The following is a 27,762-nucleotide window of genomic DNA, read 5'->3' as shown; positions in this document are numbered from 1 at the left end:
AGGTGGCGCCCTTTGGTGTTAGTTTTAACTCCGATAAAGGTGCAAAAAAGTCTAAGGAATAAGAATGACCCACTGCTTCAAGTGTTTATGTAAGAGCTGCAGTTTTCTAACGATAAAACGGATAACTATTAAAGCTGTGATAGGCCTTGCCAGTTACGTATGATATTGAACCTAAAACAACTCCATCCAAACTTTGCAAACAACCATGATGTCTTGTTGGGTTTCTATTTGTTGGTCTTAGCAGTTGATGTTTCCCTGTAAAAAATATCGACACATGGATTCAAAGGGTAATGCGCTGGTTCAGAAATTTATAAAATCATAAGATACTAACATCATGATGCTTTGTAGATTAGATTTACAAAAGCTTGTTGAGGATAATGGGGAGGAAAACGGAAATGTCAAAGGAAGCCATGAAAGAAAAAGGCTTAATTTGCAGCATATCAATCACCAAATTCTTCTATACGGGATTTACGAACACAAATCATACAAGTGAACATATAGAACATAGGGAGCCCTAGAACATAATATCTTTTCTGGCACTGATATCCTGAATATTAGTCTCTTTAAGGACTTAGATTTACTATTAGCATGCATGACACTTTCTTTGCCTCCGTTATACTTCTGACTCATTGGCAACCAATTCCAAGTACACCTCTTCGATTACAATCAAAAAGAACAAACTCAAAATAGACAAAGATCAAGTTTCGAGTACTTTTGAGTTCGTTCTTCCAAAGGGTGTTTATATTAATATGCATCATTGGATCCCATTTCAAGATTTTCAAAATGCCAAAAGGAACAATTTACAAGAATTGCACAGGCTCCCAGGAGAGTGGGCAGTCAGCAAATATGGAGTATACACATGCCTAATATTCACAAGGTTTTCCACAGCCTTTGGCCATAAAAATGATAGCTACCCCACTGAATACAAAAAGGTTAATAATACATGGGATGACTACGGGGACAATCAAATAGCCCAGCCCCCCCCCCCCCTTCCCAAAAAACAAAACCCCTAGTGAGCTGAGGGGCAAGGGGCAAAAGAGAAGAAGAGAAAGACCCTGTACACCTACCTCTACATCTGTCCCTACCTTCCTGAGGCTCTAGGGCAACAAATACTATACAAAACGCAAAATTTGAACCGATGATCCTCTACGTTCCCAAAACCTTGAAAGTTCACCTTCTCGTCCCAATGTGATCCCCTCAGGCACAACGAGTTTTGTCTGAAAAACAAAATAAGCAAGAATCAACAACGTATACCATATATTTAGCCGTGTTGAAAATATGATTAATCAAGAGCCCAAATAATCTCGACCAAAACCTAGGGGAAGTATTCAATCAAAAGCCCTGTAGAAGCATCTCACTAATTTAGACTTTTCCTTACTGGAATCTGATCATACACAAATCTAGCAGGCGTATTATAGCAGTTGACATTAATTATGGTGGTGTGCGTAGAAAGTTGTGTTCCCATGGAAAAATTCAAGTATTTTTTTAACCTTCTGATATCAAGGCCAACTAATTGAGAATTTTTTCTACCTGTAAGCTGTACGCATGATGAAGGAAATGACAAGCTACGAAGGAGTAATCTTTGATGTTTTGGGTGTGCCTCAATCCAGTCTAAGATTCGCTGGGTCTAGCTAACAAACTTCTATTCCCTGCCTGATCTGGATGTTGCAACGGTGGCCATTGCTGTTGTTGCTGGTGCGACGGGGGTTGAGTCACTGGCGAGGGAGGATGTAACTCGGAAGACTTTTGCTTCCATTGAACACTAGCATCGCGCCCAACAGAAGACAAGCCAGAAGATTGCATTTGGCTTACCCCTTGGTTGACTTCTGGCACTGTCTCATTGCCAGCAGAATTTATTGGTGGCGTCCCAATTGAATCTAATGATGGAACTGCAGCCTTCATTTGAGTAGCACCAGGGACAGAAACCTCTGTAGCATTAGTTACATTGTTGGAGTCCTGCAGGGGCGTTTTACCTATCTGTGAAGTGTTGCAAATATTGCGCTGTTCACTTTCAGGTTCACCAGCTTGCAACTTGTTTGGTGGTTCAGAATTCAGTGAACGTTTCCGTTGCAGCGCCCCTTGAAGTGCTGCTTGACTTTGAGTCATCAACTTTGGCCGCAGTTGCACCTGCTGCTGTGGATGCATCAACACTCGGTGATTGGAAGAACCTACAACTGAGGTTGGAGCAGATTGGTGGGGCAAATTAGGACCCGATACACTCGATGAGGCAAGACCTTGATTGGTATTGTCAGAATTAGAGTGAATTTGCTGCTTTTTGGATAGAGGCACTTGGCCAGAGTAGCTCTGAGAGTGGGGATGCTGCTGCTGACTCACCTTTTGCTTTGCAGGCTGGACCAGGCTGCATCCTGGCCCTGCATACACTCCCTGACCTTGCACTAACTGTGTGGCTTGCTCACCTTTCTCTGCAGATTGATTCACTTGATCTGTAGGAAGGCCATCCGATAAAGAAGGATCAATCTGAATGTTCTGGTGCATCATCGATTTCCCTCTCCCCACTCCCTTTAAAACTTTAGCTTGTTTTTGAGAATCTGACTGCTGGCGCTGTGGAGGATGGTGCCTGTTAGCATTTTGAAGCTGCTGCTGCCCTGTCTGAGGTGGCCTTTGCTTGCCCATTTGAGTTATTAAACTACTACCCCCAGTTTGTGCAGCTCGTCCAAGACCATGAGCTGGAAATGGATGTTTTAGTTGATGCTGTGGCATTGGAGACATTGAGGCAGGAGATGCCAAAGGAGAAAGTGATACTGGTGGAGAAGAAGTTTGTGACGTGATCGGAGGACTATTCTGCAACGAGGATGGTATAGGGAGATGGGGCGGTGTATTTGAGAGTTGTTGCTGTTGCTGCTGCTGTTGTAAAAGCCGCTGCTGCAGGTGCCTCTCTCTAGCTACGCGAATTGCATAAGCTTGATGCTGTGGGTTGGTGGCATGACCGGCCCCTTGAAGATGAGGATGCCGAGGGCTATGCACAAGAGGCTGCTGTGAAGACATGAGATGTGGTTGCTGATGATGAAGTGGGTGTGGTGAAACAGGTGAGGAGGCAGTCTGGTTGGGGAAAGAGGAACTTAACCCACCAAAAGGAGGGACTCCTTGGCTGCTTCCTTGAGAGGCCTTTATCTGAAGCTCAGGAGCAATCATTTGCCTCTTAGCTTCCTGATTCTGTGAGGGCTGCAATAGCAGGATACACACATTCTGTTATTGAACTCAAAATACCGATGAGGTGAGAGTTGAAGTATACAAGCAGGGAATGCTTCAGACTGCATTTTCAAAAATCAGATATATGAACTACACCTAAAAAGGAGCCAAAATGCAAAAAACTTATGTCAAGCAACAATATGAAAATCACAGAAAAGCAAAGTATGTCAGAGGACACTAAAACTACACCTCATCAGTATATAAAGATAGATCTACTCTCCAATGGAAGTCGTGAAATCTTAAATTCTCAATTGAAACCATCCAAAGCTAACTGTTTTGGCCTTCTCCATATACTGAAATGGCAACAGTTGTGTTTTTTAACAGCACCATCCTACCCCTCCTTTGCTCTCCCCAAGGACCCCCAAGAAGAGCTCCACTTTTCGATGGGCATTAGCTTGTCATTAGTAAACGAACCTGATCAACCAACAGTTCATATTGGAGAACTTCTTTTCACAATGAAATTTTCACGCTGTTAATTGAACTTCTTAGATTCACATGTTCTTCAACATGAGAACATCTAGACCGTGTCATCCTGATTCAAGAGTGTATTTACCAGCTGAAACCATATGTCACATGGTAACACCGGTATACTTGCTAGTTAAATAACCAGCCAAAGAGCACACTGAATGCACAGATGTGTTTTCTTATAAAATTATATTAAATATCATCCAAAAGTAGCAAATCCTGTCAAAGAAACTCATTACAGAACTTATTCAGGGTACATGCCTAAAGTCAGGGTTTACTGGTTAGGCAAAAGAGGTGAAACTAAAAGTTAACTCGTGAAATTTCTTGTAGAAAGAAGAATGTATCTTCACCTATCAATTCATAATGAAGTTTTGCTAGCTCGAAGTTATATATAAATGAGTTAATAACTGAATGTATCTTCACCTATCAATTCATAATGAAGTTTTGCAAGTTCGAAGTTATACATAAATGAGTTAATAACTGCACTAACTAGAAGCAGAAAGTCAAGAAAACACAACCAGCTGTTGCTTTACTAATGGTCCAATAACACATATGTTAACCACAAGAAAAGAGCAATTTGTAGCCAGAAGCCGACTTACTCGTATCATGTGCAAAACATCTCGCGGTCTCACCATTGAATTCGCCTGAGTAGAACTGACTCCAGAATGCATATTCACAGTGCTTGGCATTGCTACCGTACCAGAAGAAAGCATGCTCCCAGAATTCAGCATAGATGAAGATGCAATTCCCTGAAACCCAGGCCTTGCCATTGGCATACTTCTACTAAACCCAGTCAAGGTTCCCGTGCTGTTGCCACTGGGATGTGTACGAGCACCACCACTGTCACTGCCTGCAAGGGCTCCAGGAGCAGATATATTGGACAGCATATTTCCCCCTGATAATATTTGATTATATTGCTGGGATCTCTGCTGCTCATCAACTGGAAAAGATAGAGATCTCGGAACCGCATATCTACCATCCCTGGAAGCATCATTACCCATATCAGCACTTGATGAAGAAATCTCAGGAGCCAATACATAGTTTTAAGCTAAAACGTTCATTACCTGACAGATGCATTTAGTGGACTTGATGATGATGATGGAAAGTTGCTTCCAAGAATCATATGGGAGGATGCTTGCACTCCAGAACTTGCACCAGATGCAGTAAGCATTGATCCTCCACCCTGACTCGAGATAGATAATCCACTCGAGTGTGGACCTTCAAATCCAACAGGAAGAAAATCTGGACTAGACGAAGGTGCATCGCACAGATCCAGAGGCCTTCATTGAACCAAAATAGTGGACCAGAACGAAGAAAAAAGAAAGTTAAAATCAAAGCTTCATAGCCTATTTTTTATTTTTTATTTTTTATTTTTTTGGAAAATGGTAATTTAAAGCTTCATAGCCTATTGAGAAAAGGTCAACCTCCGATATGTACTCGAGATAAACTTACGTAAGAATAGGTCCTCCATTCAGATTACTCGGACAAAGTTGGGAAAGCGCATGCATCTGAGAATCGTGTGGTTGCTGAAGTTGTTTTAGGTCATAGTTTTCACCCTTTACCCAAAAGAAACTAAACATTATAACCACTTGGAACTCATAAGTATATAAAGCAAACATAAAAGAGAACAAAAGGTTACCGACTGTCCCTACACTAAAAATATTTGAAAAAAATGAATCCTGCTCTTCCCTAACACAGCAAATATTTATCCTTGTCCAACTATACCCAGTTCCCCGATACAAAATAGGATAAGCGAAACTGGTAGAGAGTAATCCACAATCATAATATGCCGATTGAAAACTATGACATGTCGACCAAGGTTTGAAACCCGACGAAAGCGACACTAGTTGAAGACATCCCACCTACTTAAGCCTCAGCAGACACACTTAGCCGGTAACTATGCATGTGAGTAGTAGCAAGTAGCTTATGAATTAGTCTAGGTACACGTAAGTTGCCATTACTAAAAAATTATGTCTTCGTCAGAATGTAAATTATTCGAGCACTTCGTCAGATTGATTAACCATAACCCCTACCCATCCTGCAGAAGCTCGGGGGTACGAACAAAGGAAAGAAAAACAAGATATTTAACATTTCTAAAAAATTAATTATGTGTATTCCTCGTGATAAGGCAGAGTTATTTATCTTTTAAACCCGATCCGGTAAAATGTCTAATCAATTGGAATTGACTCTGCACTATGATTATTATTACCAAATTATTTAATGCACAAACTCAAATGGCAATGCTTCAGATTAGTATGTACAACCTTCATCTCAAATTAAAATTCAACAGTTCTTTAAAGTTCGCAATAATAAACTTAGGCAGGTTATACCAAATATTATATTGAAGAGCAGAAAAAGTGATTGATATCTATTTTCCGCTTATCAGTTTTCTTTTTTATTCAAATATTCATTTGCCAAAACTAAACGTTTCTGATTGATTCCGATCAGATAGCCCTTCGGTTGAGCAACCAAACCCGGTATATAATTCCTTTCCAATCAACTTGTAACATATATCAGATATAGATGAGAAGTAACTTGTACAGCATATTGAGAACACCCACGCACTGATCCGTATACAAATATCATGATGATTAAATAACTATAATAGTTTCTCCAATTAAGATCCATGGAAAGTGTATCACCATCTATTTTGTAGGATAGAGTTCACTTGGACATAAAAATGACCGAATCAGTTAAGACATTTTGTATGTAAAGTAATTTTCTTTTAAAAATCATTAAATTTAAGAGTTAGGCACTTCTATATAAAATGTCAACCCGGAAAGCTTCACATCACGACTTCATTTCAATCATTCATAATCAAAGGTTTGAAAAACTCGTGACAGTGTCTAAAATAACAGCAAAGACTTTATGGAGAGCAACTGTTTGGACAGCTTCTGAAAGTCTTTTAGAAAAGATGTTGGGAAAAAAAGTAAATGTCCAAGAATAGCTGTAGTTTCTTTTCTGAAGATTTGCGAGTGCTTTGTGAGTGGAAGAAGGGTACTTCAATTGCCTTATTATTTTGTTGTAGTTATTGTTCCTTCCTTAAAATGCTTTGACATGGCTTCTTCACTTACCGTTTATTTCTTTTGTTTTGAGTTGTTTTGAGTTGAGCCTAGGGTCTATCCCAAATAGTCTCTCTACCTCTCAGGATAGGGGCAAAGTCTGCGTACACTTTACCCTCCCTAGACCCCACTTGTGGGATTATACTGGATATATTGTTGTTATTATTGTTGTTGTGGTGGTGGTGAGTGAAGAAGGATTTTTATTCGAGAAAAACCTCAAAAGTAACTTCTTAAAAGAATTTCAAAAACCTTTTTGCAAAAGGATTCTTACGAAAAAACAAAACAAACATGTTTTCGGAAAGACAAGTTTCAAGATTTCAAAAAACAAAAAGAAACTCTACAGACAAATGCCGCCTTTAACTCCAATTGTCTGCAATTGAAAGTTCTTAAACCTTCTGACAGCTTCTAGACTACTCTTATTTTGTAAATATGCCAAAGATTATAGATATTTGGTGCTTCCTTTTCTGAGCACAACAAAAATTTCATCGAAGTCTGCACCCAAGGCAGGAGTGTGCTATATGAATGACACAATGCCTTTTCCTCGATTGATGAGCCAACTTTAGTAAAACAATTGAAAGCATATAAAGCATCAAGTTTTCAAGGAAGAATATCCTAAGTACCTTCACAATAGATATAAAATTGAAGGCCAATTTGCAAGTTATGAAATCTTAGGTCAATTTGCATGTTATAAGATCTTATGCCACTTCTCCAGACCGAAGTCATTTGAACGAACACTTCAATTTTCAGTTTCCTAAAAACATAAAACAATTCCACCTTCCATAACAAAAATAATACTAGGAGCTCAACTTACAAGACTTCTGAAAGCCCAGCAGAACAAATTTGGGACATTAAAGACCTAAACTATGGCAGAGACTTGACTAAATTATAATGAATCACATTTTGTAACCCTATGATGCCAAGCAATGGTGCTAAAAAGGCTAAACTGGCAGGCTAGAGTGTTAACTTACCCAACACGACCAAGCAAGACACAATTTATGGATAAATGCTAGTGAAGAGCATACCTGAGTCTTCCGTAAAAGATATTTCTTCCCAATCAAGATGATCTTCTCAAAATGAGATTTGAGTGTATCCTCTTCCATTGGTCCCTGCAAACGCTGAAATAGCTGTCTGGCACTTCCCTGCAGTTGTTGATTAAATTATACTGATTTACTTGATAAAAAGCTTTGGGCTCTAATAAATAATGGAAGTAAAAGAAAGTTGAACCTTTGGAATGCCAGGTAATGTTGAAGGATATGGTTGAGAAGATCCTGAATCTTCAGCACTATCAGCGCCATCACCAGTAGTTCTGTCCATAAGTATTTTATGGCGTTCCTTGCATTCATTAGGTTTGCGATATATACACTGCATTTATTGAACATGACTGGTTGTTAAAAAAAAAACTATGATAAGAAGAAGATGAACAAATAAAGAACATCAAGCTGGGATAAAGTGAATTCTTTGAGAGGCACTAAAAGATAATATGAAAATGCATAACTTTACCCCTCACCTTGAATTGCAAGGTACTGTTGATGGCATCACTTACAAGCTCCCAATTCGGACCCATGTCGTGCACAAGGACAACAAGTGCCTAATTTTGAAGTTAATTCCTTTTAAACACATGCTAGCCAAAAGAACTACAGCAGAGATGAAGAAGAAGGTCCATATCATGTGGCATAAGAAACCAACCTGGTCCTCAAATAGTGACCATGGACTTCCTGAACCTGCTTGTCCAGCAGGCATCTGCATGAGATTATACATGATCAAATTTTGTTTTTTAGATATGATAAAATTCATTTTTTTTTAAAAAAAAAAAATCAGCCAAATCATCAAACTAGCATTCATACAAACAAAAAGGCAAAATTGAAAGAAGGAAAGAGATTCTAGCTGAGATAAGTACCTTCAAAGTTTTGGCTTTCCTACTCCTGTCCCTTCCACTAAGCATCCTCATCAGTTTATTTGGGTTGGACATGTTACTCATCTGGGAAGCAACTGGAGATGGAATAGATCCACCAATAGGGGCATTATTCTCAAACGAATTTTCAAGTGATTGTCTCAGCATTTTTGGCTTCTTTGCATTATGTTGACCAAATAAACCTTCAAAATAAAGACACCCTTAACATGACAAGAAACACACTCCATATCAAGCTCTAAAAGCCAATGCAAGTTAGGATAAGCTATACCGCTGCTACCGTTTGATACAAGTTGATGGCTCTCTAATCTCTTTCTGGAATGATCCCTCTGAAACCAAACAATTCATGATGAATTCAACAAGCATAACATTAAATGCGATGTTGCTCAGATCCTCCAAAAGAAGCCGCCGCACCCGTGTCGATCCTTTAAAAATGCATTATTTTTGGTGGATCCAACATGGGTGCGGCGGCATTTATGGAGGATCCAAACAACATGGATTAAATGTTACATCAAATACATATGGACCATCGAGTAAATACAGTACAAAAGAATCTGGTTAACTTATGAATAACTTCTGAATAATCTGAAGGACTAAAAATCATATGGCTCTCGACAGGGCTACAATGGTAAAAGAGAGGGTATAAAACCAATATACAAAGATAACAAATACACCTGGTCTATTAAAATATATAGTTCCCAGCCATTTGCAAAGGCCTGGCCTTCACGCTAACCTTGCTTTGTCTGGAGAATCCAGGTATGATTATGCAAGACAATAGCTCATTCAAATTCCAAAGGATAAGATGTAAAAGAACTTATGAAGGAAAGATAAGACGAGGCACGAACATCATGAAGCTACAATCCCCCTCCCAAAACCCTAAAAAAGGAATGAGAGGATGCATAGTGATACATCTACACTACAGATTCAGGAAAAAAAGGTAGTTGGTTCCGACTTGCACACAAACTTTGGAAAAAGAGAACAAGATTGAAAAAGTGATGATGAAAACGTTGAGCAATAATTCACCATATTAAAAGAGAAAAACTGCTCAAAAGGATCAAAGCACTATATTAAAAGAAAAAGACTCACTTATAATGTTATTGTAAGACTGCTATTAGTGGATCATTTCCTAATGAAGGTCAAACTAGCAAATTCAATATCATCACATTTCATTCAGCACATTACTGAGCCACAATGTGGAAATAAGAAAGAAAATCACCTGGTTGGTTTGATTATTTGAGTCACCCTGCCATCTCTGCCCGTATGCAGAACCCTGCAACAAAGAGAATGCAGACAATGGGTCAGTGTTAGAAAGGTGTGCATTGATGTAATCCAAATTCCTCAATTACTCGTCAGAGACATAGCAACTTGTCAAGTACCAGAAACTTTGGTTTTTTCTTCTTTTTAGGTTTTGATACTTCAGCAGAGTCGAATAGTAAGTGCTTTTCATAATCACCCACGGATTCAACCTCCAAGCTATTCATATTTGATCCACCATGCAATGTACACTGATCATCCTGAAATGAACCAGTATCACCACTTGAAGCATCTGTTTTGATTGGCAACTGAACAAAACCAGGTGTTGTTGCACCGAATGGACTAACAACTCTCTGCCTAGAAGCAGTACGCACACGCTTGGTCGGAATAGACACATTAAGGGTGCTAGCCGGCCGTTTCCCCAGCAGCACAGATTGATGACTTCCAACTCTATTTTCCACGCACTGTGTAAATAGTATATCAGCACCACCGTCGTATGGTCTACCACTGTAACCCTTCAGGTGGATCTTCCGCGTCTTCTGGGGAAATCTTGACGATTTGTTACCTTCTAAGGCAACTGTTCGATCATATGCACTTGTTTCTCCTTCAATCACTTCATATGCACAATCTTGAGATCCAAAGCATGCATACACAAACAGATTGGTCAAGAGATGCGATCAATTAGAATAAGCAGGAGATAATCATCACAAATACAGAACTAAAAATAAAGAAAGACACCTGTAACTGCATCACATCCAGATGTCTCCACCTCCTCTTGCATATTACCTGTCTTCTGGAATTTCAAATAATACATCAGCATCAACAAGTGCGATAAAACATATAAGCATACAGCTAAAGCAAGTATAATCCTTCTAAGGGTACAAGGATGGATCGTAAACACCAGTATCAACAAGTAAGATAAAAGCATATAGCTAAAGCTAGCATAATCCTTCTAAGGTACAAGGTAGAACTGTAAACAGTAAACTTGCAACCTTTCATTTTTATCTCTAACAGCTCAGATTGCTGACATGATAGCAGTTGTATTGATGAGTATTGTCCATGTCCGAGAAGTACTTGTAATTTACAAATAAAATGAAATGTCTAAGATGCTAGAGATTTTGCAATTCATCAGAAAGTCAACTGGAAGCAAGAAAGGCAGCCGCAAACTACCTTTCTCACAATTGATAGCCTAAGTACAGAAAACCAACCATCAAAGCTGGCTGGATCAAGCTGAATTTATCTTTTTGTTTTCCCTTTGATAATACTGACCATATCATCAAACTGGAATTATGAGGTATATCCCTCGAGAAATGTCAAAAAGAGCTAAATCAAGCTCCCGACCACAAACCTAAAAGACAATAAAAGTAAACTCGGAGTAGATTTTGTCAAATACATGGTAAACTAGGAATAGTTACTCTTTGAAACATACAGCCAGAGCAAGAGATCACATTTCCTCCTGTCGAGGCTATTACCAGTTCAAGGTACTTCACATTGCATATTTTTAACACATCTTGGTATTATGCCGATACTAAATTATCAAAAACTAAATTTAGCCAAAGCTATTATACTAACTACTTCAAATGAGAAACAGTAAATGCAAGACAGAAAACACAGCATACTCAAGGATACAGATCTAACTTGGGCTCCCATACTCAAAGACCACTTTTTCCCAATACATAAACAACCTTATATAGAACATTTGTCAGCAAGTTCCATTTTAAGAAGTGTGGCACATTAAAGGATCAGAGAAAGCAAGTAAACTTCATTTCCCCCCTCTGTCCACTCATTACTTTAGGAATGGGCGTGAATTTTAGAAACCCATACATAAAGATGGTTAATCAAACAATTACCAATTACCCAACTTGAGTACCCAAGCAACGACTTAACAAGAAAAATGTGGTGAGTTCAGTTGGCTTCCCTTCCTGAAAATGCCTCGGATAAAATAAAGTTGGATAACTGATTATGATTCGATCATTCTTATATATACACAAAGGTCAACCAACTGTTATGGTTGGAAAGCATAAGTTGCTAGTCAAAAACTCAGAAGATGTAAAAGTAAAGCAGCTGGAAAATGTGATGGTCTATATGCTGACCTCACAAAGTTGCACATGAGCTTCGATAGATTTTCTGTAAGAATCCATTGCTCCAGGCAGAACAGGGTAGAAGAGGTTCACCTGCATGAAAGATTGTGAAGATCAATTGGAATGAAAGCCAATAAAACAAGGAGCAATAAGTATGACCCCAAGAAGGAATTGATGAAGCCCCAGAAAAATATCATAATATTTTCATGCCACGACAAAACAAGATTTAAAGAGATCAGCAGAGCATAATAAGAGAGGGCCGGTTCAAGATTAAGATGTAAACACGGTCAAACCTCAGTCAAATGGTCTTCTGATGATGTGTCCATGATTCCCCAGTCAGATATCCCGTCTGGAGTCGATGGAGCCTCAGCTTGACTTTTTGGAACATCTGAGTCATTGTACTTCAGAAATCTCATAGCATATCCCCTAATAGCATTAGTGTAATCCTTTTTAGGTCTTGGGAACTCCATTTTTTGGCTTTTCCCCTGCCATAAAATTTGAAATAAGCATAAGAAGGACCAAATGATAACCTCATCCCCCTCTTCCAGTGGAAGAAAAAATCACAAGGGAACTTCCAGATGTTTTACATTTACTCTAATTTTGGTTTAAACAAGTTGAACAGCTAAGGTTGTGAAGGAACAACCAAAAGCCTATCCCAACTAGTACAAATTCCATTGGCCTTCAAATCAGATCACATCTTCTCTTCTAGCCGAACAATTTTTAATATACAAACCCAAAGTTAGTTCACCCTATTAAAATGAATGAACTTTACGTAAGATTTAAATGGTGAGTAAATCACCAAATTTAGAATATCAATCCTACATAATAGCATACCAAAACCAGATCTCAGCATTTAAAAAGGCAAGGAAACATTATGTAGATGCTATCATCCTACTTTATTTTATGGACGTATGTGAAAAGCATACATAATAAGGAATCAAGAGATTCCATGTATACAATTTAAGCTAATCTGCTTACGGCAGAGAGATAAAAAAAAGGTGCAAATATGCATTCAGAAATGAAGGGAGATAACAAAGACCAGCCACGAGCTTTTCTTCTCCTCTACAGTAAACGATCTTTCTTAGAAACACAGAGACTGATGAAAAGAAAATACCTCAATAGAGTGCCAGAAATCCATGACAGCTTTGGCCACGTTGTGAGCTACCTTTTTTTGCTCCCAAATGCGATTTTGTTCTCTGAATCTCAACCGTGAGTTAAAGGCAACTTTGTGACATATTTGACCTGCAGCAGTTATCTTCCAGAGACGTTCCTACATGAAAAGATACTCTAAATTAGGTAAGTGCTAAAATCTAGAACGACATATTGAAAATAGTGTTTGGGAATCAAAAGAAAACTGAATCATGTTACAATGATTCAAGACTGCATTTAGATAGATAGCTAGAAAAGCAGAAAGGGAAAAGATACATTAAAAGGCAAGGCTCTACTAAGCTCACACCTGAGCAAAATCATTTGCCAGCCAAACCATTTCTTCAAGTACATAATCCCAGTGAGATTTTCGACCATACTCCAATGGACAGGTAACAGCAGATAATTCTGCAATTCTTTTACGCTTCGCCTGTTTGTTACATTACATTAGATCTACAAGGTCAGATGACAAAGCCATAGCAACACTTCTGTAAAGTAGATGAGGATGTGAATTACTTCAAAGGCCAAAAGAACAACCTCTATAATCTGTGCCTCTTTCAAGATCGAGTCTTCATCACCGTGGATCCTAGGTGCTTGTTCCTCGGGAGCTAGGTTTGAAACTCTAGTCTGTGATACACACTCAGAGTTCTCTGGTATACAGGTATCAATCATTCCCTGAATTCCAACATTACAAACGTTTTGGGGGTTGGAATCTTCAGTTTTAAGCACTGTACATTTTCTTGCGCTTTCTGATTCAGATGGGCCTACTTCTTCCATTCTTTCCGTGATAAGTTTATCTTTTGTCTCACTTGGCAAATTTGATACAGTACTAACAAGTTCTTCTGGTGACTTGGGTACACAACCATTACTTTGGCGATTGTGGCTACCAGAATTAAGATTCTCATTATTTAAACCACTATTCATGTCAGCTTTAATCTCGGTATTTACCTTAACATCACTTTCAGTAACTGGCGTGCCATCTGGCACTACCAGTTGTCCGTTTAAGTTGCCGTTGGAATCTAAAATATTCAGGTTGGTACACATTTCACTATCATTATGTCCATCTAGACTAAGACTAGTCTGGGTGCACGAAGACTCCGAATCTAAACGCTTTGCGCCCAGTGCCGCACCACTATTTTCAGCTTCATTTGCGAAGCTTTTCTTAAATTCTTTTCCACTACTGAACCCATTCATTAGGCTGGAATCATTTTCAATCTCTCTTTCAGTTGTATGTGGCTGACAATCAAGACCAGCAGAACCTACCCTTTCCTTTACCAGTGACAATTGAGGCTTTTCAGGAGCTTCCTGAATAGGCATTTCCTGGACACAAGTGAGTGAGTTCTGATCATGTTGGTCATCGAGCAAACCTCTGGAAGCACTAGCATCAGGAACAGTATCCAGCATATCATCTTTCTTAAAGTCAGTAGTTGACTCTGCAGCTTTAACACCATCTACTTCTAAGTCCAGCTGATTATCAGAAGGCATAGTCTTGAGAGGCATACCACCATTTGGACTAGGAGGCTGTGCAACGTTCAAAGACGAGTTCTGGTCCTTATCTGAATCAGAAACCAGTCTTTTTACATCTCCGGGAAAATGTTGTGAAGGCAAAGATGTGGCATGACCACCACGAGCTATATCAGATGAACCTGATCTAGCACTGTCACGATTTGGTCGGGGCCTGTATCTTCGCTTGTATGCTTTTTTAGGGATGCCAAAAGCAGTAGACTTACCTACTTCTTTTGCATTTTGACTTTCCTCGAACTTAGAGGATTGCCCCGATGGAGTAACATTGCTCCTAGGGGGGTGTCTATAGCCCCTATCACCACCAACAAATTTATTTTCCCCATCAAACAGCATGAGATTGTCAGCACTGTTGGGTTCACAAAGTTGAGGAGCCCCAGGTCGACCACTACTTTCAACTGAGTCTCCGTGAGCTGAAGTGGTAATTGCAAAACTACCTTTTACTTCACTGACATGCAAAAGGAAAAAATTAAGCAGTTGTAACCAATACAGGATTAAGAAAAAGTAACAATGCCTGAGAGATTACCTGGTCACAAACTGATCTGGTTGTTTATCTGTCAGTGAGGTGGACTGAACACTAAGTGATGCAGCATCCTCAATTTTGAAATCCAGGGGATTGCCACCCTGCAATTTTTAGTAACAAATCATGTTAAAGCCACAAGAAAAGAATATCCGAACATCTAACAAGAAATAAACTGCCTTCCATACTTCCTCCAGAAATTCTAACTGTCTTCTCCTCCCATGTTGGCCATCGCGCTCCTGTCTGTTAACAAAAAGATATCTCACCATAAGTACGGATGGAGTACTCTGTAATCATAAAAGGGAAAATGCATAAAATCCCCCCTGACTTGTCCCCCAAACTCACTTTAGCAATTTAACTTTACGGGCATTTAGTACCCCCTAAACAACTTTCAAGTGAATTTTGTTCAACCCGCCCTTGCCCAGACCAGGTCAACGTTGTGTGTTGTTGAGCCACTCGCTTTCTAATTTGGCCATGTCATTTAATGAGTTTTTTTAAATATAATTTCGTCCAAACTAAAAAAACTATTATAAAATTAACAAAACCCGAGCCATTCCCCAATTCATCGGCACACTCATCACTAACACACCATCGTACACATAGCACAATGTTCTTCTTCCATGGGTTAGGCACAACAACAACATACACAGTGTAATCCCACACGTGGGGTCTGGGGAGGGTAGAGTATACGCAGACCTTACCTCTACCTTGGTAGGTAGAGAGGCGGTTTCCGATAGACCCTCGGCTCAAGTAAAGAAAATATTCACTAGATAGAGAGGACTTTGGGGATTTTACCGGAGGGAATTGAGCACAAAAAAAGGGGATTCACCGGGAATGGACGAGCACAATAGAAACACAAAGCACGAGATCTCTATCGTAGAAACACAGTCATCCTCCCTTTCGTCTCCATCAGTGTACACTATCCCTCTCCGTCTCTTTCCCTACACCTCCATTGGATATAACCATGGGATAGCCATCGCCATTCTCCTTTCACCGGCGAACCACTGCCGACAGCTCCACGATCGAATAACCCCTCTATTGAAACATAAGTTGCTCGGACTCAGGTGCTGGTATCCGATATGGGCACGGATCCGAGTGTCGGATTCGGCATAAATTTTAAGATTCTGGTGTGCGGATCGAGGTATGGATACGGGTGCGAGAATTCAGCTAAGAAAATTCAAAATTATAAAAATAGAGCTATAAAGAAACACGACCCCTTGAATTCTGGGTTTCTTTATGTTTGGCCTAAAACATCAAGCAACAAATATGACACAAAAGGACTATAATATTGAAGGTATGCCATTTCCCATGTCTATAAAATTCAACTTAGGTTTCAATTGAAACCTAAGTTGCTCGGACTCAAGTGCGGGCATCCGATACGGATCCGAGTGTCGGATTCGGCAAAATCTAAATTTTAAGATTCGGGGGTGCGGATCTAGGTATGGATACGGGTGCAGGGATTTGGCTAAGAAAATTCAGAATAATAAAAATAGGGCTATAAAGAAACACGACCCCTTGAATTTTGGGTTTCTTTATGTTTGGCCTGAAACATCAAGTAACCAAATGAGACAAAAGGAATATAATATTGAAGGTATGCCAATTCACATGTCTTAAATTTGTTTTTTCATTTTGAGAAATCAAAATCTCAATTTTCCCCCAAATTTGTCCGTGGACTCCGGTCAAAGTATCCGAAGATGGTTGACCGTATCCGAGACGTACCCCGCACCCGTCCTGTATCGAGACGGGTGCAGCGTCAAAAACGAAGGGTCTGCCAACTTAGATTGAAACCACGATTAAAAATCCAGTTCAACCACCCATCAGAGCACCCTTGCTCCAATGCAAAACTCACCAAAAACACCTTGAATCAACAAACCGAAGCATACCCAGTTTGATCCCGTTCGAGTCCCCGCCTGGATTCCTGATTTGGGGATAGTTGAGAGGCGGATCTATGAAGATTCGATACAATTCAACAGAATCTAAGAATGATCAAAATAGAAATGACTTTTGAATTTGATTCTATAAAATGCAAGTTTCAAAAAGGGAGCCGTCAGGAAACTCTAGAGAAAGAAGAAGAAAGTGAGAAGGAAAAAGACCTAAAAGGAAAAATATTAAAAAGGGTTAATAGCACTTTTGGTCCTTCAATTATTGGTAAATTCTAATTTTGATCCTTGTGATATCTAACAAAGCATATCTAACCATCAATTAATTGAAATGTGGGGTTTTGATCCCATTGCTTGTGAATATTCACAAATTTACCATAAGTATTAGTCATCCACCACTCAATTACCCATGTGTTATGTTAAGCTTGTACTGTTACACCATATTTGACGGTAATATAGTTCTCAAAGTAGTTCAAATACAACAGAATTCTTATATAAAAAGGACTAAAAACACACACTTCGGTTAATTGAAGGTTAGATGTGTTTCGCCATATATCACAAGGACTAAAATCAGAATATACCTATAATTTAGGAACCAAAAATGCTATTAACCCTATTAAAAAGGTATAATTCAGTATAATAAATTGTCGTCCAATTAGAAGATGACATATATAGAGTTGGGGATCATTTTTAGTGTTATTTTTTCCGTCGCACGCGCTTTTCAGAAATTGATCACACTTTATTGCCACGTCACCCGTTAAGGGGTATTAATTTCACTTCAGACTAGAATAAGGGGTATAAAAACGCCTGAAAGTTAGATTGCTAAAGTAAGTTTCGGGGACAAGTTTTTTTTTTTTTTTTTGGGGGGGGGGGGGGGGGGAGGGGGGTGGGGGGGAGCTTTTTGCATCATAAAACTACACCTAGCATGTAGCGGAAGCAGATTATGCTAGGATTTACCTTAGCTTTGATTGAAACTTCTCAATTGCTGCTGTGCGCGGAGAAGTTTTGGTACCAATACCCACTCCGCCTTCAACAAATCCTCCCATGGAATCAACCTCGGCATTGACTACAAGATCAGATCCAACACTACATCCATGCATTCCCTCCTTATATCTACAGGATATTGCCCTCCAATAACATAATCCTCAACCAAATACCTACAAGCAAGAGAATTGTAAAATTCCATGCATAAATTAAAATAACACCACGGAAGTAACAATCATATCAGTGCATATTACCAAAATTGTACGCCTTCGTTGGGTATCATAAGGGAAATGACATGATTTAAAAAATGTTTTGGCTGTAGCATACGTAAAGAATTCTAGCTTATCACTTTCTGAACTTCCATGAACCCCATGGCACTTAGGTTTACAGTTAAGAATGTGCATTAGAAAAATACATAAGCATAGCCCAATGCATTCCCTAGGACATATAATCACAGTGCAGTTTTTTCATTCACATCTCACTTGCTTTATTAAAAAGTTGTTAAGCCAATAACAGCAATTTTCACACTCATGAAATTGAAAAACCCTTTGAATGTATCAAGAAAAGCAATGATATCAAGACTTCTGATAAATTACCTTAATTTATTATTGTTCAAACACTGTGGACTACAGAATTTACTAGCTGGTCAAACAATTGCTCTCAGGTGCAGACTGGCATGAGCAATAAGTTCCCATACATCATATCGAACACATTCAGCATTTAATCCAGGAATAAATCAATGGGTCGGCAGAAGTGCTTATTTGAGCTAAAAAAGAGCATGTTATGAACACCACCATATGGATTGGACGGACGCTTGAATTCTTATGAGCGATCCGCATATGGTTACCATCCCAAAATATCAAGTTTTCCAAGGAAGGATAAAAATCTAACAATATGTTTCAGAAGGAATCACAATTATTTCAGATTTATGGCAAACATATATGACGTAATACTTGCTCAGACAAATACATAATAACAAATTCAAGTCCTATGGAGTATCTACAGCAAAATATTCTCTTTGGTGGTGCTTGGGAGGGGGGAGGGAGAAGAGAAGGGGAACCAGCACACGACCACATGCAAGCAAGAGACAATATCCATGGGAACAAATCTAAGCAGAGCAGTTTAAGCTGGACAACTAGACACGTCGTAAGAGAATTAAAAACAACAGATCACCTAAATCTGAAAGAGAAATAAAACCAAAAAAAAAAAAAAGAGAGAGATCCTAAATGTGCACATTCTCGAACCTTTTTCCTTTTTTAGTCTCTCTATAGACGTGATAAAAGAGATTCTCCGCATTTGGGTGCACGTGCGTTAACATAGATTTGATTGGTTATAAATGCAGTCCATAGATATACCCCACTTGTGGGATTACACTGGGTTATATCTATGGACTACATCTATAACCAATCAAACCTATGTAAATGCACGTGCTCGCAAACGCGAAGTGCTGCACGTGCATTTACATAGATATCAGTAACCATTCATTCTACAAAACAGTTAATATCTTAAATTCTCAAGCGCAGCTGTACGAAAAAATCTCATTCCGCTGCATGATTGGACGGTAAAGCAGCAACATTACAATCGCAAATATAAAGACGCAAGAAAGGTAACATTTTTCGCGCACCAATCACTACTGTTCATATCTCATTCATTTTCCGCAAGCACACTCATTTTTGTGATCAGTAGCTTCAATATATTCGATAACATCCCACGAGAAAGAACAGCTCACGACAAACAAAGTTTCACTTTCCAACAATAAATTCTCACATTAAATTATGCTCTAACTAAGCACCTATATGTATGGAAAGCACTGAACATATAAACTTCCAAACAATTGAAGCCAAATGCACAACCACAGATACAAAATTCTAAACTTTACATTCCCCAATTAACAAATAAACCACTTGTAAAATTCTAGGGTTTCCATGAAAATGAACAGAACCCAAATTCTAGGGTTTGTAATGCTTGTGAACCAAAAGCAGTACCTGAATTGTAAATAGTTATACCCGAATTGCAGATGGGGCAAGTAATGGATCGCCCCAAAAACCTTCTCCAATTTCTAGGGTTTTGAATTCCTCAATTCAAAGCAGGACACATTTACCCTAGAAATTGAAAAAAATTAAACTCTAATACAAGGTTCTTATCCTTTATAAATACAAAATACGTGTGTATAAACACATGAATACGTATGTTCAAGCGTATTTGATCGTTGAAAATGCTCTTTAGATCGTCTTCTCGTTCGTTTTTCTTCTTTCCTCTTCTTTGCAGAGTAGTGGGCTTAATTGGGTATTCAATTTCGGGTCAAATTGGGCCCTATTTTTGCCTCCCTAAATTTATACAAATTACACCAACACAATGTCCTACAGTAACTATTCTATTATCCTTTCACTGTTCTTGTTGATTTATAATTTTTGGGGTATAGCTTTTACCAATCATCTAATTTATAGTAGTAATATTTTATACAATGTCTCGGCTAGCTTATACGTGCCTCAGTTATTTATTTTGATTCAAATTTAAAATCCGATCTCTCAAGATTCTTACTCAGTTCATTGATCGGTAGATCACGCCTACTCATTTATAGTAATATATATCCCGACTCATTTATAACATTATTTATTAGATTAGAAAGTGGAAGGTTGTCTGCGTTAATTGGTGCTATATGTATAATGAGGTGGGCAAGGACGTGGATCACTTTCTCCTATAGTGTGGGTTTGCTAAGAGGTTATGGTGGGAGATGCTTAGATGGTTTGGCATTCCATGGGTTAATGCCAAAAATTGCGAAAGATTTGATCTTCAGTTGGAAGAGCAGGAGAGGGAGGAGAAGACGAAGGGCTTAGAACGTGGTTCCACTTGCTTTAATGTGAGTAGTTTGGAGAGAGAGAAACAATAGGCCTTTTGAAGGTGTAGAGTCGGGCTTCTCTCAATTAAGGAGTAGTCTATGTTCCCTTATTTTCTTTTGGCGTGAACAGAAAGTTCCTTGCTGTATAGATGATTGGACGGAGTTTGTAAGGAACCATATCATTTTGTAGATTCTTTACCTTTTAGAATGCCCCTTGTATACGGCCACTTTGGCTATGTTTACGAATGAAAATATATTTACTTGATTAAAAAACATTACATATTAGAGTATTTGTTTCTATGTTAGAATACTATATATGAGTTGCATTCAATTATAGTAGACGTTCATTATTTTAAATTACGTTATCACTTAGCCAATTCAATTACTTGGATCGAATTATGTTTCTTTTTTTATTTTAACGACAATGTGCGTATTACTGCCTATATAGAAAGGACAGTTGAACTCCCTATCTAACCTTGGTCAGGGGCATTTTAGAGTTTCTTCTTAGTGTTTCCATCATCCCCTCATCCAACATAACTTTTGCCTTAGGCATAACTTATAACTAAATAAGTTATGCCTTATAGGGCCTAAGTTGGAACTACAACATAACTAACTTAGGCCTTATAAGGCCTAACTTTCCTGAAACCTTACCTTGCGAAATTATTTATTTTTTCGACTAAACCGAAATTCGAACTCAGAACCTCGGGATATTTTTAATCACTTTTTTGGACGAAGAGCAAAAATTAAAGACCAACAATTTGAGGAGAGTTTGAAGGACAACCCGTGCAAAAAAATGCTTCCCAACTTAGTAATGATAGAAATATAACATCAAACATTGTGACCCTTGTTCCTTCAAAACTTCGCCAAGTATATTTGTAACATATTAATTACATTAACAATTTAACTAGACAAAATTGAATGTTAGATATGTCACTCTCAATCAAAACAATGCTTGCTATCTCTCAACAAAGTATTTACATTATTGTCAAGAATACATATGTTAAGAATTCTATTTAGCTTTTTTTTTTTTTTAATAATATTATCATTCAAGTGGCTTTATTGTATATAATTATAATGTATAAATAATTAAATTTGAATTCAAGGATGATTATCTAGGACCCTCCGCGAGTATTCATCTCGCTATAGTTCATGCATCATTACACTAAGATAAATAAAAAATAGTTGAAGTTGCTCTAACTTTAAACTGTTGAAATAATGTGATTTAGCTGCAATTTTGAAACAATAGACACTTGTATTGTCCTTCGTGGCCTATTCGTTTCCTTTATTTCTTTTTTGTACTATTTTGAATTACTTGTCCTAATGTCTAAGATCTTTCAGAAACAACCTCTCTACCTCCCAAGGCAGGGGTAAGGTATACATACACCCTCTACCCTCTCCAGCCATAATTTGTGAGATTTCACGGGGTATGTTATTGTTGACACTCGTATTGTCCCAATTAGCACTATGCTACTTAAAAACCGTAACTGCAACTATTTCCTTTAATAGTTGGATTGCTTTAATTCATTGCAAGGAGAACTAGCGAAAGATAAAAACAAGAAGGAAATGTTCTTAATTGGAATTTGAATCTACCACTCATTCATAACATGAAGGTGCTAATCAAGTGAATTAACCCTTAATCTTGATAGTATAATGGCTGAAGGCATTGACAGACTTTCGAACTTATCCGTGAAATTCAATTAGATTCTCCAGCTGAGACTCCTACCATCTGAACCCTTCAAAATCACTTTTAATGTGCCACCTGAACACAATTTGTTGAGGTGGCACAAAGGCATGCATTACACTTGCTTTTGAGTGTGTGAACAGTTTCAAATTATGATTTTCTATTTTTTTTTGCAACTTGGAAATATGTTACTATAAATAAATAACCAAAAAAGAAAAAAATAACTAAAAGAGAAAAGGAAGAGTCATCTTCTTCATCCCAATCCCATTCTCCTCCGTTGAATGATAAGTTCATTATCAGCCATGAAAATGGAGCTGTGACTATTGTAATGATGAAGACAAGAGTAACAAAAGCAAAAAAATGAAAAAGTGGGGTTGCTATTTTTAAACTTATTAGAAGGAATTGAAACGGAAAAAAGAATTCCGGCCATCTCCATTTTTTCGGCAACAAACGGGAAAAAATCGAGCACTTCATCTCACCATAAACCTCTAAAATACCTCTGTTACACTCCCACCTCCAATTCATATCACAGAAAAAACGTACAAAAATGGTCTATAAAGCGACTCTAATGGCTACATCGGGTATGATGATGGAGGACACTATTCTTGAAAATTTGAGAGAAAAAAAGTGGGGAAGAGAGAGGAATTTTTCAAATTGACATTACGAGTGCTTCATTTTGCCTGCTAAAAGGTGTGTGTGAGAGAGGGGGTGGGGTGGGACTAATGTGACATCCATTGTTGGGTTTGTTAAGAGCCTGCAGGCTACAGCGTTAGAAGAAGAAGAAGAAGAAGAAGAAGAAGAAGAAAGGGGGAGGGGGTGGGACCTTTTTTTTTTCCTGTAAAATCTTTTTTAAAAAAAATATTAATTAAGTTAAAATCTTCGTGTCTCCGTTCTATTTGTTAATTTGGCGTATGAATTGCAGTCACTTTGTGTGTTTAGCTGCATATTGATTTTGTGTCTAAGTGACACATTAAAAGTGGTTTCGAAGGATTCACATGGTAGGAGTCTCAGTTGGAGGATTTAAATAGATTTCACGGACAAGTTCGAAAATCTTGTCGATGATAGGGGGTTGATGATAGAGAAATGTATTGTTTAAGAGAGTAATTAGGTTACCATAAAGTTCATGCATGCTCTGAATAAAAATAGAACAACATATCTAGTGCAATCCCATAAGTAAAATCTAAGAAAAGTAGGATGTACGACCTTACCCAATCTTTATAGAGCATAGAGGTGATTTCCGAAAGATCCATTGGTAAAATGCAGCATAAAATTGCATCTCAAGCCATAATGCTCTTTGCTAGGGGTTTTATCCATTTAGCAATGAATTTTAAACCTTCTCTAATACTAGCAATTTTTTACAATAAAAAGCTATATCCACGGCTAGAGCTCACCATTCATTCATTCATTAAAGGCAAAAGTCATAGATAGCCTCCTAAACTTTGCCACATTTTTCTCATGGCTGCCTAAACCTAAGCTTGTTCCAATTTAACACCTAAACTCCTCCGAATTTGTACCATTTAGTCACCTTTTGCTGATGTGGTGCAGTGTGTGTAATACACACAAGAGAGGAGCGTGAGAGACATTATTTACCCTATTTTTCATTTATTTTTATTTCTTCTCCTTCTTCTTCACGTTTTTCCTTCCCGTTGCCGCCACTGAAGCCGCCGCCGCTGCCACCGGCGAACTCCAATCCCTCCAACACGAACCACTGCTCCCTCATCTCCCCATCTCTTCATTTTAAATAGGCTTTTTCGTTCTTCTTCAGTTTTTTTACTCACCATAAACAGACCCATCACCATCTCCACCCCACACCGTCGTTCCCCACCCCGTCACCACCCTCCCGTGGCTTCCCTGTTCCTTAAATCTTAAAACCATTAAACCCACTCTAAACACCACTCTTCAACATCACCGCACCACTGTACCACCACTCTTCAACATCACCGCACCACTGTACCACCACTGTTCCTTAAACCTTAAACCCTTCAACCCGGCACCACTGTACCACCAACAACCCATCATCGTTACCACCCTACACCTTAAACAGACCCCTGCCCTTATTTTCCACCGAAAACCACCCCCAAAATACAAGCTCTAAACCCAACCTCTGTAATATCCAACATTTTCTATGAAAATTTATTTCTTTCATTACTCCATTAATTCATCCTTAAAATAATAAGTTATTTATCCATAAACTATTTATTAGACATTAAATTAAAATGTTAAAGCTTGAAAGGGAGGAAGAAGACAGGGGAGAGGGCGATTTATGTTGGAAGTGGGATTGGAATCTTTCTACAAGGAAGGAAGAAGCAAGAGGAATCGTAGGGTGGGGTGGTGTTGGCGGGGGTTTGCAGTGAGGTGGGGCCTCAGATGTTTTTTTTTTTAACTTATAATTATTTTGGATCCAATGCCACGTGTCATTTTTTAATTGAGTGGGGTGGTGTTGGCGGGGGTTTGTAGTGGGGTGGGGCCTCAAATTTTTTTTTTTTAACTTATAATTATTTTGGATCCAATGCCACGTGTCATTTTTTAATTATTATAATGAACCCAACCGTCACGTGTCACGTTTTCAGTTGACAAAATTGCTATGTCATAGAGAGTGTAATACACACTCCTAATTTTACTGATTATTGTGAAAAAAATACCCAATGAAATTAAATTTGAACTGATTTAAATATCCAATAGGTACAACCCTCAATTTAGTTAGCCAGGAGAAAAATGTGGCAAAATTTAAGGAGTGTAATACACACTCTTAATTTTACTGATTATTGTGAAAAAAATACCCAATGAAATCAAATTTGAACTGATTTAGATATCCAATAGGTACGACCTCGATTTACCAAGAGAAAAATGTGGCAAAATTTAGGAGGCTATCTATGACTTTTGCCTTCATTAAAAATGAAAAAAGGAACCATTTGTCAACCAAGCTTAATGAAATAAACCACAATGGCAACTCACAGGCTAAATGAAATGACTGAGACACAAGTAAGACTAATCACAACAGGAAATTTTATTGCAGATCAAGACACAAGTTAAAGGTACAAATGCCAAACACACATGCCAGACACAAGAATTACGGAGAATAAAAAGTTTCAGAACTTGAAACGACACGATGAACAATGACCTCAAGAATCAACAACTAGTGCCAGATTCACACACAAGATTCCCCCTTTACCTAATCTAGATTAAACACTTCCCAATTATTTCTTCTTGATGTTATAACTTTCCGATTTGTCGATATTCCCTCCACCAGCCACCTGTGCTGCTTTCTTTTTCGCCTTTTCTTGAAGGGCTTTTGCGTCCCTGTTGAGATATTAAACACAACAGCCATGTTAGGAACATGAATTTAGCAATTGCTAAAACTCAAGAGTTGTTTTGGGAGTAAAGGAGGAACCTTTCTCGTCGTTGTTCAGGGGTTAATCCATCATTTTTAGGATTCTTGGCCTTGTGGTTTCCTCTGGCTTGTGCCCTTTCACGATCTCTGTCTCTCTGGTTCCCGCGTTAGCTTAAGTCAAGGCCAAATCAGGCAGGGATCAAATTGAAGTATGGCAACATCTTAACCAAAAATGAAAGCTTTAGATAAGATCTCGCGCAGAGGCAGATCCACAATTTAACTTTCTCTATTACAAACTACAGTTGAAACTTTAATGCTCTCTTTTTCACATACATGTTCCATACCAAAAAAACACTAGTTCAGTTGAATCCATTTAATAAAGGCTCCATCCCCCTCTTATCTACCTATATCTATGTCCCTTCTAGCCGTCAGATTCTCTCTTATATCGATTTCTCAACTCATAATATGTAGATAATAGGATAATCAACTAGCAAAAAGTTCTATTTCTAATTCTTCCCTCAAGCTTTGGCACCAAAAGCATCAGAAGGGAAAAAGAAAAAAGAAAAAAAAAAAAACAAAGGATCAAAATAGTCCTATTTCTTTTTTCAGACCTTCAACCCAATTTCTAGGCAACCAAACAAGGAATAAATAATCTTGTTCATAGATAAGCAAGAATATGAAAGAATGTTGAATAGATAATATGAGAGATTACACAAGAAAATCTCTCGTTTTTATCTTCCTCAAAGACGAATTCAGAATTTAACGTTTATGAGTTCTTAACCCAACCTCAAGTTAATACTACAATAATAATTAAATTCACTATCATATATTTATATACTCCCTTTTTCCCAATTTATATAATACATTTTGGATTTCGTGAGTAAACTTCCTTTTCCTTATTTTGACCGTAAGTTCGGACGTACAATCTTTAAATTTTTTTTCAAAAATAATTTAAATATCTAGTAACTAGATAAAAAATATTACAAGTCACCATAATTAACAATTTAAAATATTTAAAGAACAATATGAATATACCTTGATCAAAGATTTTCTTATTTGACTCTCGAAATACACGCCTCTAGATGTGCCCCTGTCACCCCACCCCACACAATTTCTAAGCAACCAAACAGAGGTTAAAAAAAAAAAAAAGCAACCTTGTTTATGATTAAGCAACAAAAAAGGAAGAACGATGAAGAGATTAACATGATGTAAATCAGAGGAAAGAAACATATCAGAAGGATATGAGACATTCTTGATTCTCCAACAGCCAAACAAAGATCTAACCACAAATACCTCTACACAAAAATCCTGGAACCAAAACCAAAAATCCAAAAGAGAAAATAAACGAGGAATTTTAGAAAGATAGCTCCAAACAAAAACCCAAAATTGAAAGAGAAGAAAAGGGTAATCAAATAGGGGGATTACCTGATTGAATTTGGTAGAGAATTAATTAGCTTAAGATGGACGCTGAAATTTGAGAGCAGAATGGAAGTAATAATAATTTGGTAATATTAAATTGGAGACGTTGAGGACTTGTGGGGGTTTGGGGGGAGAAGGTAATTTATAGTAAGTTCAGAAGAATCGAGAAGAAATGGAATTTCTTTTTTTCTTTTCTCAGTTTTTCTTCCACCGAACGTGTAATTGTGAGGTTGAATTTTTTTTAGTTTTAGAAACTTCTACTCATTAATTAGAAGGATATTATTAAATGGGCAAAGATACAAATATCAAACAATTTAGAGTAAAAATATTATTATAAAAGTGATGTATATATCTTTCCGTCTGAATAAATATACCTTCGTAGTTATAAAATGACGAAATATATCTTTTTTCCGATAATTTTTTTTTTTAAAAAACGTTTAGGTTATTTTTAAATAAAAAA

General features: G+C 37.9%; 1 protein-coding gene and 1 long non-coding RNA gene across 3 annotated transcripts; both read right to left on the bottom strand.

The window, feature by feature from the left end:
* Positions 1-723: 723 nt before the first annotated feature.
* Positions 724-20,356, bottom strand: LOC132043509 (chromatin modification-related protein EAF1 B-like). 2 transcript variants are annotated; one of them, XM_059433987.1, is made up of 23 exons: positions 20,219-20,356; positions 20,018-20,134; positions 18,006-18,205; positions 15,357-15,411; positions 15,175-15,272; positions 13,665-15,096; positions 13,438-13,557; positions 13,096-13,251; positions 12,275-12,466; positions 11,994-12,074; positions 10,639-10,693; positions 10,023-10,528; positions 9,863-9,916; positions 8,918-8,975; positions 8,635-8,831; positions 8,424-8,477; positions 8,245-8,325; positions 7,962-8,099; positions 7,760-7,876; positions 5,128-5,231; positions 4,740-4,955; positions 4,275-4,656; positions 724-3,183 (listed from the first exon to the last, which is right to left on the bottom strand). In XM_059433987.1, the coding sequence occupies exons 3-23, from the start codon at positions 18,146-18,148 to the stop codon at positions 1,612-1,614; spliced, it is 5,811 nt and encodes a 1,936-aa protein (XP_059289970.1). In that variant the 5' UTR covers positions 18,149-18,205; positions 20,018-20,134; positions 20,219-20,356; the 3' UTR covers positions 724-1,611. The 2 variants fall into 2 exon arrangements, with proteins under 2 accessions (XP_059289970.1, XP_059289971.1); XM_059433988.1 differs by having other exon boundaries at positions 20,039-20,346.
* A 5,400-nt stretch (positions 20,357-25,756) lies between these two features.
* LOC132043525 (uncharacterized) lies at positions 25,757-26,463 on the bottom strand. The gene is made up of 2 exons (XR_009411827.1): positions 25,944-26,463; positions 25,757-25,852 (listed from the first exon to the last, which is right to left on the bottom strand). It is a non-coding gene; the product is annotated as an uncharacterized LOC132043525 (long non-coding RNA).
* Positions 26,464-27,762: the final 1,299 nt, after the last annotated feature.

Source organism: Lycium ferocissimum, unplaced genomic scaffold, assembly GCF_029784015.1.
Source record: "Lycium ferocissimum isolate CSIRO_LF1 unplaced genomic scaffold, AGI_CSIRO_Lferr_CH_V1 ctg258, whole genome shotgun sequence".
Classification (NCBI taxonomy): domain Eukaryota; kingdom Viridiplantae; phylum Streptophyta; class Magnoliopsida; order Solanales; family Solanaceae; genus Lycium; species Lycium ferocissimum.
Note: the sequence above shows the minus strand (reverse complement) of the source record. Positions and strands in the feature narration are given on the sequence as shown.